Source organism: Acinonyx jubatus, chromosome C2 (genome assembly GCF_027475565.1).
Source record: "Acinonyx jubatus isolate Ajub_Pintada_27869175 chromosome C2, VMU_Ajub_asm_v1.0, whole genome shotgun sequence".
NCBI classification, from domain to species: domain Eukaryota; kingdom Metazoa; phylum Chordata; class Mammalia; order Carnivora; family Felidae; genus Acinonyx; species Acinonyx jubatus.
Window position 1 is genome coordinate 39,886,388 of NC_069384.1, and position 18,348 is coordinate 39,904,735.

The 18,348-nt window shown below is 38.0% G+C and overlaps 1 protein-coding gene across 4 annotated transcripts in view; it reads left to right on the forward strand.

Moving 5' to 3' along the window:
• Window positions 1-17,445, forward strand: part of HTR1F (5-hydroxytryptamine receptor 1F) — a 153,859-nt gene extending 136,414 nt beyond the window's left edge. For all 4 annotated transcript variants that reach the window (XM_053220701.1, XM_053220702.1, XM_053220703.1 and 1 more), the window contains one exon: window positions 11,833-17,445. In XM_053220701.1, coding sequence (XP_053076676.1) covers window positions 11,876-12,976 — 1,101 coding nt within the window. In that variant the 5' untranslated portion in view covers window positions 11,833-11,875 and the 3' untranslated portion in view covers window positions 12,977-17,445. The remainder of the gene's footprint in view (window positions 1-11,832) is intronic.
• Window positions 17,446-18,348: the final 903 nt, after the last annotated feature.

Below are 18,348 nucleotides of genomic sequence, written 5' to 3' on the forward strand. Positions count from 1 at the left end.
AAAGCCTAAAATATAAAGAATGGACTCTAAAAGCCAAGAAGAGCATGTAGCATAAATAAAAATTAAACATTCTAGTTTGGGCTGACACCCTAAGAAAATGGATATCAACTATATCATATTCTAATACAAGATGTTATACTAAACTATGCCCTATTTGGAACTGAGAAAGCAGTGGGGAAAAGTGAGCCTTCAATACCTCAAGATTATTACAGTGTTAAATTGAAGAGGTAAGAATTGGAAAAGAGGGTGAGGATGATGTTTGGAGAAAGTCATAGATTTTCTGAGAATTTGCTCCCTCCCCCCACCCTTTCTATAAGGAAATGTGTTTGGAGGTAAAGGGTGGTTTGGGGATGACGGTGGAGGTCTCATCTCAAACTGAGAGAGAGGAACTCCAAGGAGACTGCCCAAAGAGCATGCTTCATGGTTCCTACAGTCTGGAAAGCTGGGGTTGGTGGGAAACCCATACCTGGAAAAGCCTAAGGTTGGGAGACTGTTGCTGGCCAGCTGCTTTGTCACAAACCCAGGAAAGGTGACTGCTTTGGAAATGGCTCTTTATTGAGACCATGGACAAGTAATCATTTTACAAATATTGATTGAGCTCCTATTATACATCAGACACTGTTCTGGGAACTTAAAATATATCAATATCAACACAGAAAATATCCCTGTATAGAAATCAGTTAGACAAAAACCATGAAGTAATTATATAGTACAGGAAATCATAAGTGCTAAAGAAAAATGAAGCTGATGAGGAAGATGAAGGGAAGGGGGTGTCAGGAGAAGGAATAAAGGTTAAGGTGGGTTGAAATATTACACAGAGTTCTGGGAATTTAAAGCAAAGACTTAAAGGAGGTTATGGAGTTAATTAGCCGAGTGGTAATCTCAGGTAAGAGGGAACAGCTAGAGTGGTTGTTTCTAACTTAAGCATGTGTACAAAAGCTCTAGAGGCTCTAACACGCTCCCAAAGTTTCTGATTCAGTCACAGGGAAGGGGACAAGAATTTGTATTTCTAGAAGTTCTCACCTGATGTGGATGCTGCTCTCCAGGAACTACACTTTAAGAATCCTTGAGCTAGAGGAAAGCCCCCCAGGTGGTAATGTGCCAAATGAGTTCAGATGCTTCCCTGTGAGGACTGCTCAGAGAAGAGCTAGCTGGAGCCATTCTGAAAGCATTTTACCCTGGTGGGCTACCTTCTGAGACTGGACTGGGCAACAGAAAACCACGGGCTAAGGGAGAATTTTTGTGGCCAATTGGACAAGATAATTGCTCAGCCTAGAAATAATTCTTACTTACCTCATGAAATTCACCCATTCCGTTAAGATGCTACCTCCTCCAGTTATAATCTAAACTTATTTCCCAATTGGTATCTTTATCATTTGACTTCAGCTACTTCTCTGCAAATGTCCTCATTGTGCTTCTCCCACAGAAAGGTATATGATCTGACAACATGTATTTTCCACTCTTATGCTAGGGCTACTGAGCATTTCCAAACTAAAGTTGCACTTGTAGTAAAGAATAATGCCCAAACAGCATTAAGCAATACACAGCATTCTTTTTTCTGCCTTTGATCATTCCCTTCCTACTCTCTAGCAAGGGTGCCAAATGTTCTTCTTACCCTTTGTGATCCCTGCCTCCTCCCCCTCAACATATGATAATGTCTCCTATTCAAAAAGAAAACGCTGTCTATGACACAGAAAAACCTCCACATTCCTTCCATTTTCCACCCTCCCCCAACACATATGTGCACGCATGTTTACTAGCTACAAATTTACTTCCTCCACTTATTTTTTTTCCCCTGGTCTCAAATAAGACCATACAGACAAAGCATTTAGGAAGGTGTTTGACACAAACTACTGGGCTCATTTACATTTATTCGTGGTGGCTTTTTGCTTTGTTAGTTTATTACTTTTAAGAAATAGATAAATGCATAATGAGTATAAAATTTTAGAGTCTCTTTCCAAACACTTTTCCCTATTTCTATCCCCCAGAGACAACCACAGTTACCAGTTTCTTGTGTATTTTTCCAGAGATATTCTATGTATAAACAAAGCAACTATATTCATACATATCCTTTATGTTACACAAATAGTAACATGCTATACATACTTTTTTACACTCTGATTTTTCACTTTAAAATGTGTTTTGGAAGTCTTTTCATATCAAAATATAGAGCTTTCTTGTTCATTATAAGTAAGCACAATAATTTATTTGTACATATTGCTGGACGTATTCATTTCTCATACATGGAAATATAGAATAGATTCTTAGAAATAGAATGACTGTATCAAAGGTCTTTGCCACATTGTGTCCGTGGGATTGTACCAGTTTATGTCAGCCATGTTGTAAGAGTACATGCCTCCCTCACTCTGAAGCAACACAGTGTATTTTTCATTTATTATTTATTATTCAGCAAATATATTTTAAGTGACTGTTATGAACCAAATTTTGTGCTAGGCCCAGGAATTAAAATTTCTGCTCTTAAAGAACTCGTATTCTAATGAGGGAAGATGTAATAAAGAAATAAAGAAATGGCAGTTAAGTTTATAATTTAACTTTTTACTTTGCCTGAGAGCTTTGGTTCCCATGCTGCATAAATACACCAAGTTATGTTTGTGTTTAAAAAAAAAAAATCAAATCTCGGTGCACCCGGGTGGCTCAGTCAGTTGAGCACCGACTTGGGTCCAGGTCATGATCTCACTGTTCACGGGTTCAAGCCCCACGTCTGGTTCTGTTCTGACAGCTCGGAGCCTGGAGCCTGCTTCAAATTCTGTGTCTCCTTCTCTCTCTGCCCTTCTCCTGTAGGCACTCTGTCTCTCTCTCTCTCTCTCTCTCAAAAATAAAATAAACATTAAAAAAAATTTTTAAACTCAAATCTCTAAACTCAGAGTTTCTATGTTTTTAGCTTTTGAAGTTTCTAAATTTAAGTTTTTCATTAGTAGTCAAACCTCTGAAAGAAATGCTTCATAGTTCCTCTAATTCTTCATCTTCCATTCATTCTTCAGTGCACTGCTGTCACCAATCCCTATTGATTTTATAGATATGCAGGGATTCAGCTAATAATGTATGAATTAAATTTCCAATCCAGATCTTTCTTCTAGATAATTCCATACAGGCTGTCTCCTATGATAGTCTCAGTGTATTTGAAACTATTACTTTTACAATGACCCTTTCCCTTCCCCATGAAACCTCCTTTTCCTATGTTCCCTTCATGTATATGATATCATCTCCCAATTGATTGCCCACAATGGAACATAGGAGTTGTTCTAGGATCTTCCATTTACCTCAAGCTTCATCATCTCCCAAATTAAGTTAACTGTCAGATCCTGTCATACACTAGAAAGGGGCTTAAAATTATTTTCTGTCCTCATCCCCTTATTTCATTCCTTGGCTGGAGATTCACTCTCACCTAGCCTACTTAATAATCTCCTATCAGAGCCTCTAACCTGTACCTAATTCTGCTTCACGTTTTCCAGTGGCTCTGGATGGCCTCCAGCATTGTGGCATATAAAACTCTTGCCTCCTGTCCAATTTTTCAGCCTCAACTGCCATACCCATTCAAATTATTCTCCTACCATACTCCTCCTGATATGGTACCTTTGCAAACTGTTTCCTCTCTCAAAGGCCTTCACTGCATCCTACTCCCCCTGCCCACACACACACACCCAAAATCTATTGACACTCATTGAAGTCTTAGTTTAAGGTTAAATTCCAATGTGAGATCTTTTCTGGTCTTCCCAGGCAGGATGGCTACAATCTCCTATGAATGATCATGGCTTCTGTTTTACATATTTACCAATGCATGTATCACATGGTACATTTCAGGTTATAAGTACTGGCTTCATTCTTAGGCTTCATGTGGTGGTATAAGCATTTTAAGAAATCTAAACTGAAATAAAGGCTGAATGTCCAGTGAGGGGAAAAAAATTCCCCTTTTCCTGGGAAACATACAAAATTACTAAGATTCACTTGTCTTTGGATACATGCTCACTACCAAACTAGTCACTGTTAGTTACACTCATTCCCAAGGTGTTACAATTTTTTTTTTAATTTTTAACATTTATTTTATTATTGAGAGACAGAGAGAGACAGAGCATGAGCTGGGCAGAGAGAGGAGGAGACACAGAATCAGAAGCAGGCTCCAGGCTCTGAGCTGTCAGCACAGAGCCTGACGCGGGGCTCGAACTCACCGATTGTGAGATCGTGACCTGAGCTGAAGTCGGACACTTAACCGACCAAGCCACCCAGGCGCCCCTCAAGGAGTTACAATTTTTATCATCAGTCAGGGTCCCAACAGGAAGTAGATGACAAACTCAAATTAGGATAATTCAAAAAGAATTTATATACAAAGGGACTAATTACAAAGATGTGGTGTGGCCTGGAACCATAATCAATACCGATAGGCACCCTGTCTGTGTACCACGGCCAGGGAGGAACCTCGATGTCAGATTCCCACATGACCTGGGTCCGGAAACACGTCCCAATGACAACAATCTCACCAGGGTCACCTTGGCATGCTGGATGGCTGTACAGCAGCAGGGAGCAATGATTCCTGCCCCGGCCGCGGCTCCAGTCTGCTCGGCAGCCGCCCAGGGAAGTTCACTGCCATGTAGAAACCACATCCATGGCCTGTTACCCACCTCAGTGGCCCAGTGGGCAACATCTTTGCAGAATTTGTGGTCTCAAGAAGTTAGGAAGGTTTTTTAATAGCAACAATATTGTTCATCATGCTGAAACCTCCCTCAACTTCTGCTAAACTAACAAGCAATTATATTCAAAATCCTGCCTGAGAGTTTTCCATATTCAGTATTTCTATTATCAATTCTCAGTAAGATCAGAGAACAATTTTCAATAGTTGCCTTGATTGACTTGAACTAAAGCACTTATTTTAGAATGTATATTTTTAGATGCACCACTTAGTATAATTTTTAACACTTTAGTTGCCAACTGATAGACAACCATTTCAATATCAATATTCTTTTTTTAATTTTATTTATTTATTTTAATATTTATTTATTTTTGAGAGAGAGAGAGAGAGTGGGGGAGGGGCAAAGAAAGAGGGAGACAGAGAATCTGAAGCAGACCCCGCACTGTCAGTGCAGAGCCCACTCAGGACTCGAACTCACCAACCGTGAGATCTTGACCTGAGCCAAAGTGGAACACTTAACCACCTGAGCCACCCAGGCACCCCTCAATATCAACATTCTTAATATTGAATACCCAATAAGTACGGCTGGTAACATCCCTACTATTATAGGAAATGCAAGGTGTAGGTGCCTGGAAACTTTTTCAAATGACTCCCATAATGCACTTACCTCGTCATAGTGCAGTGATCTGTAAAGCCTGCTAATAAGCTCTTTGAGAAAATGTTTAGTGACACATTCATGTTTATATCCAGAGTGCCAGCTACAAAGCTGAAACTAAATTAATGTTTGATCAATAGGTATATGCCTTTTTTCCTGAACTACTGATAAACAAACAATATACTCCTTAATGGCATGGGTTGCATCTTTTATGCATATGCATCACATATAGAACCTAACACACACTGCATTGCTTAATAAATTTTATTGATTGGTGCTCAAAACTTAGGAAACAAATCAGGAGGTTCAACCATTGTGTGCTCTGATATTTTGTCATTCTGTCCAGATGACAGTTCAGATTTGTCCTATGCTAAGTCATAGCTAGGTAATATAAAATTATCATCATTTAACCATGTCATGTCTGACATGGTTCTTTATAATTTGTTTATAATTTTCTCTACAATGCATGACTACTAATATCAATTCCAAGTACATTCATTAAAATAGTTTTAATCTACAGATAATAATAGCCACTACTATCATAGTAATCAAAGTAAAAAAATGGGTAGAAATAATTGAAGTTACTGAATGAGAACCTGTATTTTAAATTATAAAAAAAACTAGCCTTAAAATCTTGAAGAAGAGAAAAACTACTTGCTAGCAATTTCAATGCTTTCAGATAGGAAAAACAGCTAAGTGAAAATATATGAAAGGAGTTCTCCTTTCTTGTTATTCAGATATGGACAGATTTCTCATAATTATCTTGGGATTGAGTCTCAAGATGTTACTATCTTAACCCTGTGCTTCAATTTGTATCTTGGCATGTTAGGATAATTTACTGTCTCAAATGGAGAAATACAAGATATTATATTCCACAGCGTTATGTAAAGCCAACTGAATACAATGAAAATAGAAAGATCCCCATCTTATTTAACATTGTGGCTACCTTATACTATACATTTACATAAAGCCAATGTATATTTAAGCTAAACATGTTCCACTCAATCACAGCCTCTCTTACCCAAGTTTAAAAGTAAGCTTTATTTCCTAATGTAGTTAATAGCCTGTAGTTAATAATCAGCAGCCTGGAAGACCAGCTTCTGCTTAAGCAGAGCTCCAAGTCATGGCTGTATAAAATCTGTCTTGTGTTTCAGGGTTCATTCTACTGGGTATTTGCCTCCCCTTGAAACTACTTCTTACTCTATAACAAAATCTTTACAAATAGTTACTTTACAAAATAGTTACTTCATAGATCTCATGACTAGAAGAGAGTTATTATGTAAAGTACTAAATTTTTCACTGACAGGAACATGATGATTAAGAGAATGAGTTTGTTCTACCAATTGTTTGTTATGTTGTCATTGTAGAGAAGTTTATTAAACTTCAGTACGTCAGTTTTCTTATCTACGAAATGGGAGATAATAATTGTACCTACCTCGGGGCGCCTAGGTAGCTCAGTCTGCTAAGCATCCGACTCTTGATTTTGGCTCAAGTCATGATCTCACAGTTTGTGAGATTCAAGCCCCACATCAAGCCCGCACTGGGCATAGAACCTGCTTAGTATTCCCTCTCTCCCTCTCCTTCTGTCCCTCCCTCGCTCGTGCACCTGTGCACACATGTGTGTAGGTTCTCTCCTCCTTCTCTCTCTCTCTAAAAAAAAAACAGAAACAAAAACAAAATTGCTTTTGTATGACCTCCCCCTCCCCCTCATTATTTATAGTATAAAGTAAACCAAACTATGACTCGATGAACTTATAGTTTAATATGAATGAAATATACTTGGACATTAAGATCAAACCAACAGCTGAACATAATAAAAACAACTGTGCAAGTAGAGTAAATGCATGGCGGCTAGATCAATAAATTGGCAAATATTAATTCTCAGGAAAGCCTGGGGAAATTTTTCTCTCTTTGTTATTATCAAGAAGGCCATATATAATTTATGAGACTTCCAGTTCTGCTTAACAAGTAATGCTAACTATTTCCCATTCAAAATATAGACTGCCATCTATGTTCTAGTAGGAGAGACGTGTGACCTAGTCTATGTCCAGTAACCTAGAGGTGGTCCCTAGCAGTCCCTAGCACTGTGAGGACTCACAATGCGACCTTAAGATGTAAAGGAACAGGAAAGAATCTGATTGGAGGCCATGCATGAATTAATGAAGGTGGATGATTTACTGGAATTCTTTTTTGTAATGTTTATTCATTTTTGAGACAGAGAGAGAAAGAGACACAGCATGAGCTAGGGAGGGGCAGAGAGAGAGGGAGACACAGAATCTGAAGCAGGCTCCGGGCTCTGAGCTGTCAGCACAGAGCCCAATGTGGGGCTCAAACCCATGAACCGCAAACCTCGAGATCATTTACCTGAGCCGAAGTCAGACGCTCAACTGACTGAACCACCCAGGCACCCCGATTTAGTGAAATTCTAATTGGAAGTGGCAAGGAAAATAAAACAAAAAGGAAAAGAAACTCAATTGTGATTGGTTACATTTGTTTTCCATTTTCTTTGTTCAATAAATACAACTATCAGAAGATTAGTTTTCTAAATTTAATAATGGGATGATTTCTTAGAAACTGCAATCAAATTTATATGACTCATTTTGATTTTCTCCTTAGCACTACCTACCATTTTATTGAGCCTAATTTAAATGCTACAATGTGATTCTTAGAGGATTCAGCTGAATTATCAAATAATTCAGCCACTAATATTAAGCTGGTCCACTTACCAACAGAATTCACTTTTATTATGAAAACACACATAACTATCTCCAAATAGTTTCTCTTATTCAATATTCTATTCAAAATGTAATTTCAAAATTGCCTCTTGAAGAGACTCTTATGTCAAAACTGTTTATCAGGCAAATTTAAGTGGGAAGTTATTTTTGTTTATAATACAGAAAATGTCATCGCTATTAAATCAACTCCTATAACACTAAATAAGCAGTAGATACATTCACATAACACTCAATAATAAATAAATTAATTAAACACTAAATAAATACATAATTAACCAATCAAGAAATATTTAGTTTTTTAATTGAATATTTGGTACAAGTTTTATGATGAGAGAATGGGGGGGGGATTAGGAGGAAGGTAGAAACTAATTAATCTACTGTGTTTCTAATATGTCTAATGGCTTGGAGTAAGCATTTCACCTGTGACCATTAACTGCCTAAAGATATTTCCAGGGAAATTAGCTAAAAACTGTGAGGTCCACTGATCTTGAAAGCACATATCAAGGATTTTCATGATAACCCTGATGGTGCAGATGACCATGCCATTAAGCCTCAGGCCCTGCGATCCAGTATTTGGTTTAGAAAATATGGTCGGTCATATGACATAACTCTCACCACAGGCTGGAAAGAGTGGAAATGATGTGGGGGAAGGAAATAATAGCCCTAAAGCAGGAGGTCTAAGCCGTACTGTAAAAAGTCAGCAATAAAAATAGCCAGGGAAACAGCAGAAGAAAAGCTAGAGTAAGATCATTTATTTGGAAAATTCCAAGAAATAATTTAAGAATGTGAGAAAGAGAGATGCTGAGAAAGTTGTACAACAGAAATGTCAGAGCTGCTCTCAACCAAGAAGTCATTGATGCTGTAGCAGCAAAAGGCTTAGACAAACAGCTGAGTAACAGCCCTGTTGGGTTCTCCCCAAACCCCTAACTCCCTGGGCCAACAGCAGCAGCAACATCGGGGAACTTGTTAGAAATGCAAGTTTGAGGGCCCCACCCCCAGTGTTACTGAATCTCTAACTCCAAAGGGTGGGACCTGATAACTTGTGTTTTAACAGTCCTACTGATGGTTCTGAGGCAAGCTAAATTGGAAAACCACAGGTTTAGAATTTCTTTTTTGTTTTTAACATTTCATTTTATCTTTTGAGAGACAGAGAGAGATGGAGTGCGAACTGAGGAGGGGCAGACAGAGAGGGAGACACAGAAACCAAAGCAAGCTCCAGGCTGAGCTGTCAGCCCAGAGCCCTACTTGGTGCTCAAACCCATGAACCGTGAGATCATGACCTGAGCCGAAGTCAGATACTTAACCGACTGAGCCACCCAGGCGCTCCAGCAGTTTAGGATTTCTTTTTCTTAAAATGTTTTTTAATGTTGGGGCACCTGGGCGGCTCAGTCGGTTGGGCATCCGACTTCAGCTCAGGTAATGATCTCATGGTCTGTGAGTTCGAGCCCCTTGTCAGGCTCTGTGCTGACAGCTCAGAGCCTGGAGCCTGCTTCTGATTCTGTGTCTCCCTCTTTCTGACCCTCCCCCACTCACACTCTGTTTCTCTCTCTCTCTCTCTCTCTCTCTCAAAAAAAAATAAATAAACATTAACACATTTTTTTAACGTTTATTTTTTTTGAGAGAGACAGAACATGAGCATGGGAGAGGCAGAGAGAGAAGACACAGGATTCGCAACAGGCTACAAGCTCTGAGATATCAGCACAGACCTCGATGCAGGGCTCAAACTCACCAACTGTGAGATCATGACCTGAGCTGAAGTCAGATGCTTAACCAACTGAGCCACCCAGGCGCCCCATCCAATGGTTTAGAATTTCTTAGGGAAACTTTAGCTTCCATTCTTTTTCTGGTGCTATCCTAGTTACCCTTTAAAAGGGGTAAGTGTTGATATAAATAACGTAGATTTATAGCTTCTCAATTATACACCGGACAACTACTCATTTTCTGGGTAACAGGTATTCAAATTTCTTTTTTCTAATGTTTGTTTATATACTTTGAGAAAGAGTGAGAGACAGCACAAGTGGGGGAGGGGCAGAGAGAGGGAGAGAGAGAATCGCAAGCAGGCTCTGTGCTGTGAACACAAGGAGCCTGATACCAGGTTCCATCCCATGAACCGTGAGATCATGACCTGAGCTGAACTCAAGTGTTAGATACTTAACCGACTGAGCCACTCAAATTTAACCCTCAAATTTCTTGTGCCCCTCAATTTGCTTAGGAGCAAGCCATCAGCACCTGCCTTCAATGAATATCAGAAAATAAAAATTAAATTTACTACTGATAACCAAACACAAGTAAAATACTAGATGTGCTTACCTCAAAGTTTTATTATACACACACACAACACTTGATACAATAATACTAAGTAAAGTATTTGTTTTATCAGTTCCAACAAATAAGATATAACCACTTTAAATTTTTTTAATGTTTATTTATTTTTGAGAGGGAGAAAGAGGGAGAGCATAAGTGGGGGAGGGGCAGAGAGAGAGACAGACACACAGAATCTGAAGCAGGCTTCAGGCTCCCAGCTGTCTGCACAGAGCCCCACGCAGAGCTCGAACACACGAACTGTGAGATCATGACCTGAGCTGAAGTCAGAGGCTTAACCGACTGGGCCACCCAGGCGCCCCAAGACATAATGACTTTAAAGTAAAAATAATTTAAGGACTATGGAGGTACAATAATAGTTACAACCAAGAATAAAGCTTCAGACTTCCATCTTCTCTCTGTCTTTTCCTAAGATATAGGTGGCTGCTATAGAATTATTAAAAAAGAGAGAAGGGCTGATGCAAAAAAAAAAAAAGAAAAAATACTATCATATAAAAAAGATTAATCCGATTTCATTACACTCTAATTGCTCTTATTTGGCTTACAATTAAACAATAGCATTGATTAAAGCAAAAATTATAAGCCCTGTTTGGAGTGTCCTCTTTCAGACATAAGGTCACAGGGTCCTTACAATGGTGACTTGTAAAGAAGAATAATTTCCATTTCAGAGTGAGTGCCATTATGAGCTCTCCTTGCTGGCAAGTTCACCTTGTTAAGTGAGTTATTTTGTCATATATGTCATTGTAATAGTGGTCAGTGTTTTATGGCTGTTTCACTCCCACTAATTTTATTTCATCTTTTTAAACCAAATTCGCTACTTATGTCCACAAAGACTACTAAACACTCTGACATTTTCCTCATTTCATAAAATGATCATAGAATGCTAGGGATGTACTAAAAATATTTTATTTTTATTTATTTCCCTTTTTATAATACTTATATCCTGACATGAAATACTTAGAAGTTCCTTTAGACTCCATGAGTTCAATGATAATATTCTCAATGTAACTTTAAATTAAGTACAAAATTGTTTATGATTTTGAATATTGCCTGTAATATGATATTTTCTTATATTGGGTTATATAATGCATAACTATGTATTAATGACATGTGCTATTTAACTTTTACTGCATAGATGAAGAGAAAAACATAGCTCGGATTAATATAGTTTTTAAATGCAATTCTACGATGGTAGAGATTTTACCGAGTAATACGTTAGTTTACTCATAAAAATTGTTTTATGTGAGCTGTATTTTCAGAAATGTTTTGAAAGTTATTGTTTGTTACTGTTTTCGTTGGAATTTTTAAATTAAATGAAAAGAAAGAGAAAATCTATAATCTAAATTCCCATTTTTTTAAAATCCATGGAATATTCTGGGAAAACACACACATACACTTTTTCTAAATTTATTCTGAAAGGGAGAGAAAAATTTTTGAAGACTTCTCTGAACTGTTTTCCTCCTCCTTTGTTACAGGTATCCATTTTTGCAGCTATATTAATCTTTTAAAACAAACAAAATGGATTCCTTAAACTCATCTGATCAAAACTTGACTTCAGAAGAACTATTAAACAGAATGCCGTCTAAAATTCTGGTGTCCCTCACTCTCTCCGGGCTGGCACTGATGACAACAACCATCAACTCCCTTGTGATTGCTGCAATTATTGTCACCCGGAAGCTGCACCACCCAGCCAACTATTTAATTTGCTCCCTTGCCGTCACAGATTTTCTTGTAGCTGTCCTGGTGATGCCTTTCAGCATCGTGTACATTGTGAGAGAGAGCTGGATTATGGGGCAGGTGGTCTGTGACATCTGGCTGAGCGTTGACATTACGTGCTGCACGTGCTCCATCTTGCATCTCTCTGCTATAGCTCTGGATCGGTATCGGGCAATCACAGATGCTGTGGAGTACTCCAGGAAAAGGACTCCCAAGCATGCTGGCATTACGATTACAATAGTTTGGATTATATCTATTTTTATCTCTATGCCTCCTTTATTTTGGAGGCACCAAGGAACTAGCCGCGATGATGAGTGCATCATCAAACACGACCACATCGTCTCGACTATTTACTCAACATTCGGAGCTTTCTACATCCCATTAACATTGATTTTGATCCTCTACTACAAAATATATAAAGCAGCGAAAATGTTATACCACAAGAGACAAGCAAGTAGGATTGCCAAGGAGGAGGTGAATGGCCAAGATCTTTTGGGGAGTAGTGAGAAAAGCACCAGACTAGTCTCCACACCCTACATGCTAGAAAAATCTTTATCTGATCCATCAACAGACTTTGATAAAATTCACAGCACAGTGAAAGGCTCCAGGTCTGATTTCAAGCATGAGAAATCTTGGAGAAGGCAAAAGATCTCAGGCACAAGAGAACGCAAAGCAGCCACTACGCTGGGGTTAATCTTGGGTGCATTTGTAATATGTTGGCTTCCTTTCTTTGTAAAAGAATTGGTTGTTAATGTCTGTGAAAAGTGTAAAATTTCTGAAGAAATGTCAAATTTTTTGACATGGCTTGGATATCTCAACTCCCTTATAAATCCACTGATTTATACAATCTTTAATGAAGACTTCAAGAAAGCCTTCCAAAAACTTGTACGATGTCGATGTTAGTTTAAAGAAAGTTTATCATTAGAAGGTTGGGGATTTCTTGAGGTGAAGTAACTAAATGAATGATGAATAACAAAACAGTTAAACTTTTAGAGGAAATACATTAAAACTGCTAAACTTATAAGAATATAATTTATATTTTAATAGCAACATGAACATAAACTTCTTGAGTAAAAGATGTTTCTTTTGACCATCATTCTAGAGTATTCAAAATGCCAAGAAAATTTACTGCTTATAAACAACATTTTGCCTATGCAATGTCCCTAACAGGCTAACTGAAAATACGTATTAGAGTAATTATTATTAATAACAGTGATTTTCTAGGTTTATGGCTTATGACAATTACAGAAGAGTATTCAATTAACCACATCTGTAATTTCTATATAATGCTATGGTTTTGTTATAAAATTCTGCCATTTTAGAGAAAAGAAAATTCACCACAATGCACCCATTTCTCCTACCTAACCACTCTTGTCCCACCTTCACCTTATCCTGGGAAAAATGGGAGGAGGAAGCAGCCAACAATGATTCCTAATATGACTGGAGGAAATGTCAGCCAGGAGATTGATATGATCTTTGTATTTAGATAGTAAAGAGTAATCATAAAGTGAGTTAGGCATTGTAAAATAATTCTGAATGCTGAACTTGTGCATATTTAACATTTTCTTTTTGTTCAATATGAATTCCTAGGAAGATATTTTCTTAACCATGTATTCTCAATATTTGAAATCAAAACCTTACCCTAGTAACAGTAACTCAGGAGAGGGTTCAGGGGAGGTGTTCTAATTGCCCCCATGTTGATTTAGGACTCAAATTTAAGGCACTAAGTACCCTAGGTTACTCACCATAGTTATTGTATTCCTAATGCCTTTTTTGAAATCTAAACTAAACGTCCTTTCTGTTAATGTTAGCAAGCTCATTTGCTCACTAAAATGTCAGTGGTATTTTGCACTTCAGCAGTTCCAGATCTTCAATTTACACATTATGTCCCTTTTGTTAGAGAGAATGTGATAGGAATTCTTAGAACTTTCCACTGACTTTAAAAACATCTCTGGTTTTTCAACTGGTAGAAATCAACAGGTAAAAAGATTCATATTATGCTAATTATAAATATATTATATTTTTTATATATCTCCCAGTCACTTCACTAGTTCAGTAAGCCAAAGCAATTCCATTAAGTTTCTCTTCCTGATTTATAGACGGATTTTATTTTATTTTTTTTCAAAAAATTTTTTAACGTTTATTTTATTTTTGAGACAGAGAGAGATGGAGCATGAACAGGGGAGGGGCAGAGAGAGAGGGAGACACAGAATTGGAAGCAGGCTCCAGGCTCTGAGCCATCAGCCCAGAGCCCGACGCGGGGCTCGAACTCACGGACTGTGAGATCGTGACCTGAGCTGAAGTCGGATGCTTAACCGACTGAGCCACCCAGGCGCCCCTATAGATGGATTTTAAAATAAAATAACCATCGTTCTGAGAAGATTTCATTGCATTTGAACCTGCAAGTTGATAGACTGCCTTTTGGAAGGCATACCATCAAACAAGACCATTTGAAAAATAATACATTCCTTTTTTTTAAGCCACACTTTTATGTGTATTCTCAATATTTTTCCCTGTTCAGGTACTGAAGAATACATTACATTGATTTTTTACATATCTATGGCAGATTACTCTCAATCTAACAAATATTTACAGAGTTCTCATTCTGTATAAGGCACTGAGATATACCATATGGAAGATACAGGAAATAATGACATACAGTTTCTCTTCTTAACACATTTACAATTTAAAAGGTGAAACAAAATGGGGCACTTGGGTGGCTCAGTCAGTAGAGCATGTGACTCTTGATTTTGGGGTCATGAGTTCAAACCCCACCGCTGGGCATGGAGCTTACTTAAAAAATAAAAAAGGTGAAACAAAGAAACAAATGAACACTGTAATTGAAAAGAAAAAACAAAGATCTGGCATGGAAGTTGTTTGCATAATTTTGATGATTCAAAGGAAAAGTTGATCACACCTGATTGAGGAAAATCAGCAAAATTTCATAAAGAATGTATTTAAAATAGATATTAAATAAGCAACCGTTGGGTAAGAGAACTAGAAAAGCATCCTCCAGGTGGCGGCAACATCAGGAATTCAGAATGAATTCTGTCAGTATTTCATGGGTCTTGTTCATGAAATAGCAATGAACTTGGCAGCTAATTAGGACAATAGAAGAAAAAATTACAAGAGAATTTGGCCATTACTGTGGCTGACTTTAAATGCCAGAAAAAGAAGTTTACAGTCCATTTCGTTGTAGTCTGTCAACGAGTGGTCACTGATGCTTCTTAGTAGAAATATTACAAGTTCAGAGTAATTCTAATGTGTGTGTGTGTGTGTGTGTGTGTGTGTGCATCTGGCTGTATTTGAACAGAGAGGGTACTGGTGATACTGACTTCTTGTTAGAAAGCAAATCAATAATCCAGGCAAGAGGTGAAGTTCTGAACTTGATTTTGGCAATGGGAATGTGAAGGAGAAAACAGAAGAGAGATAGTATGGAAACAGAAGCTATAAGATACAGCAAATAGGTTAATAAGCAGACAGATGGAGAGACACTGAGATAACCTGCTCTCAACTGAAATGAACTCAAGAGAAGGGGCCTGTTAGTGGAATGATGATTTCTGTTTGGGGGCATGTCAAACACTCAAAGACACATGCATGAGACCTCATAGGCCCTGCTGAGCAGGTCTGGCCCAAGTGAAAATGACAGGTTTATATAAGACTCCCGGCCGCCTCTTTTGTCCTCCTCTCTTCTCTTTATCTCCCAGGACCCCTATTGCTGTGCTGACAGTCGAAAGCCTATTCTAGTCCCTATCATTCTCTGCTTGTTCTTCTTTCTCTCACTCACTAAAATTTGATTTTATGATTTATTCATTCAAAGATCTTGATAACGTGGAAATAATCTGTTGCATTAATTTATTTACACCCATCTCAGAAATTTATTTAGTTATATTGGAGACCTCTAAGAGACACAGCCCATCAACCCAAAGGAACAAATCTCACGCAGGGTGAGGCCCACCCAAATACACATACTACCCTCTACTCAGAGTTGGACTAAAGCTCAAATCCAGGGAAATAATGCTATCAAATGACAGACAAGTTAAATCTGCCTTCAGAGCTCAGGGAGAACCAAGTTTATTATTTCTATGTGTATGAAATAGGCTTTAATCCAAAGGCACCATAACATATGACAGCACTTATCACTTCATCTTTATATTTCCCTCACATGTTGAAGGTACAGATAATGCCATCCCTCATGAACAAGTGACTTCTCTTTGATCTTTAAATGTTAGGTAATGTTGCAGCTAATAATCTGCTATTTTTACATAAAAAAGAAAACCAAAGGCTCCAAATAGTATCACTTAGGCCAAGTCACCTAACTGAGGTGTAATATCTAACCTATTTGGAGTTTAAGCCTCCATCAGAAATGTCAGTTTTAACAGTTCAGTCAGGAATTTTCTGATAAACACCAATGAGGTAATCTATCACATGGGCCCTCTCTGTCCTCCAAAGGAAGATGAGGTCATCTGCTTGATGAGACCCCCTGCTCTTCCCCTCAGGGAAAATGACCTTGCCTGAAACAATCCTTTTGTTTTACTAATAACTTCCTTTCCCCACCCTTCTTCCTAGGGAAAACTTCCATTTGTACAAATCATCACAGTTCCTGAATCATGAATCACTTAATAAAGCCAATTGGATCTTCAGATATACTCAGTTAAATTTTTGTTCTGTTTTTTTTTTAAGTTTATTCATTTATTTTGAGAGACAGAGAGAGAGTGGGGGGGAGGGGCAGAGAGGGAGAGGGAGAGAGAGAATCCCAAGCAGGTTCCATGCTGTCAGCATGGAACCCAATGCAGGCCTCGAACTCACAAACCATCAGATCATGGTGTGAGCTGAAACCAGGAGCCAGACGCTTAACCGACTAACCCACCCAGGCGCTCTGAATTTTTGTTCTTTAACAGCACTTTCTCAAAAATTTAAGAAGAACAGATTACACAAAACATGATATACTTCCCTGAATATATAGGATTTATTCTCTCAATGAAAATTTCCCAAGTAACTAAAAGCTGAAGATTTTCACAAAAAAAAAAGAATATTTTTTCACATCCATAGCAAATGTAACAATATAATAATGCACATATTTAACTGATTAGGTACAGAAAGAAAACATAAATATCATAGAAAGTCGTTAAATATTAGATAAGAAATATTTCAAATTGTACAATTTTAATTGTGTAAGAATTCTGTAAGAAATATTTCAAATGTTTCAAATCCTGCTACAATTTCAAATACGCCAGCACTAGAGAAGTAAATTGAGATTTAATATTTCCTCGGCTTTTTCTAAATATTTTCAAATAAAGAATTTTATATAAAAGGCAAAGGACAAAACAGCAAAGGAAGATAGGAAGTCAAACTACTGTATACTAAATTCAGTTCAACGTTTATTTATTTTTGGGACAGAGAGAGACAGAGCATGAACGGGGGAGGGGCAGAGAGAGAGGGAGACACAGAATTGGAAGCAGGCTCCAGGCTCTGAGCCATCAGCCCAGAGCCTGACACAGGGCTCGAACTCACGGACCGCGAGATTGTGACCTGGCTGAAGTCGGACGCTTAACTGACTGCGCCACCCAGGCACCCCTAAATTCAGTTCAATACATAGCTATGTACAAATCGTGTTTGAAAATCCACTCCTGCTTATGAAATACGGTCTTTATCATACTGGTATAGGAATATGGATTGCTTACCTTAATAGTTTTTTGGTTGCTTTGTCTCACAATAGGCCCACAGGGTCAAATTCACAGCATAAACAGCTTATCCAGCTACTGGCAGTTGATGGGTCAATCTTTATGTGGGACCATAAATTTCCATTTTGTATCTCTAAAACCAATCTTCCTTGTCCTTCTCTGAAGAACCCAATTTCCCTGCATCCCCCCACTCTTGTGCTCTACAGCCTACATGTTCACTGCTTGCAAGTGAAGACAAATTTCTTGGGAACCCACTTCCAAATTCTTGCCTATATCAGTTATGTTCGTTCCAAAATTAAAAATTTAGTAGAGCATAATCCTCATATTCATTGGCTCAATCCTAAACTTGTCTCTCTGTACCCAAGAGTTTTATGTCAGAAAGACAAAACAAAAATGGAGAATTAATTGGAAGCCAATTACTAGAAAATGTGTTGACTTGCTCCAAGAAATATCAGGGAAGTAGGGGTACTTCTATGCTTCTTGCTGACATGCTTTGCTCTACATCAAGGAATGAATGGCTTCCTCATGAATTTTGACAAGAGCTTTTTTGACTTATAATCAGAGAATTAGGTTTGCGGCATTGCAGTAGAG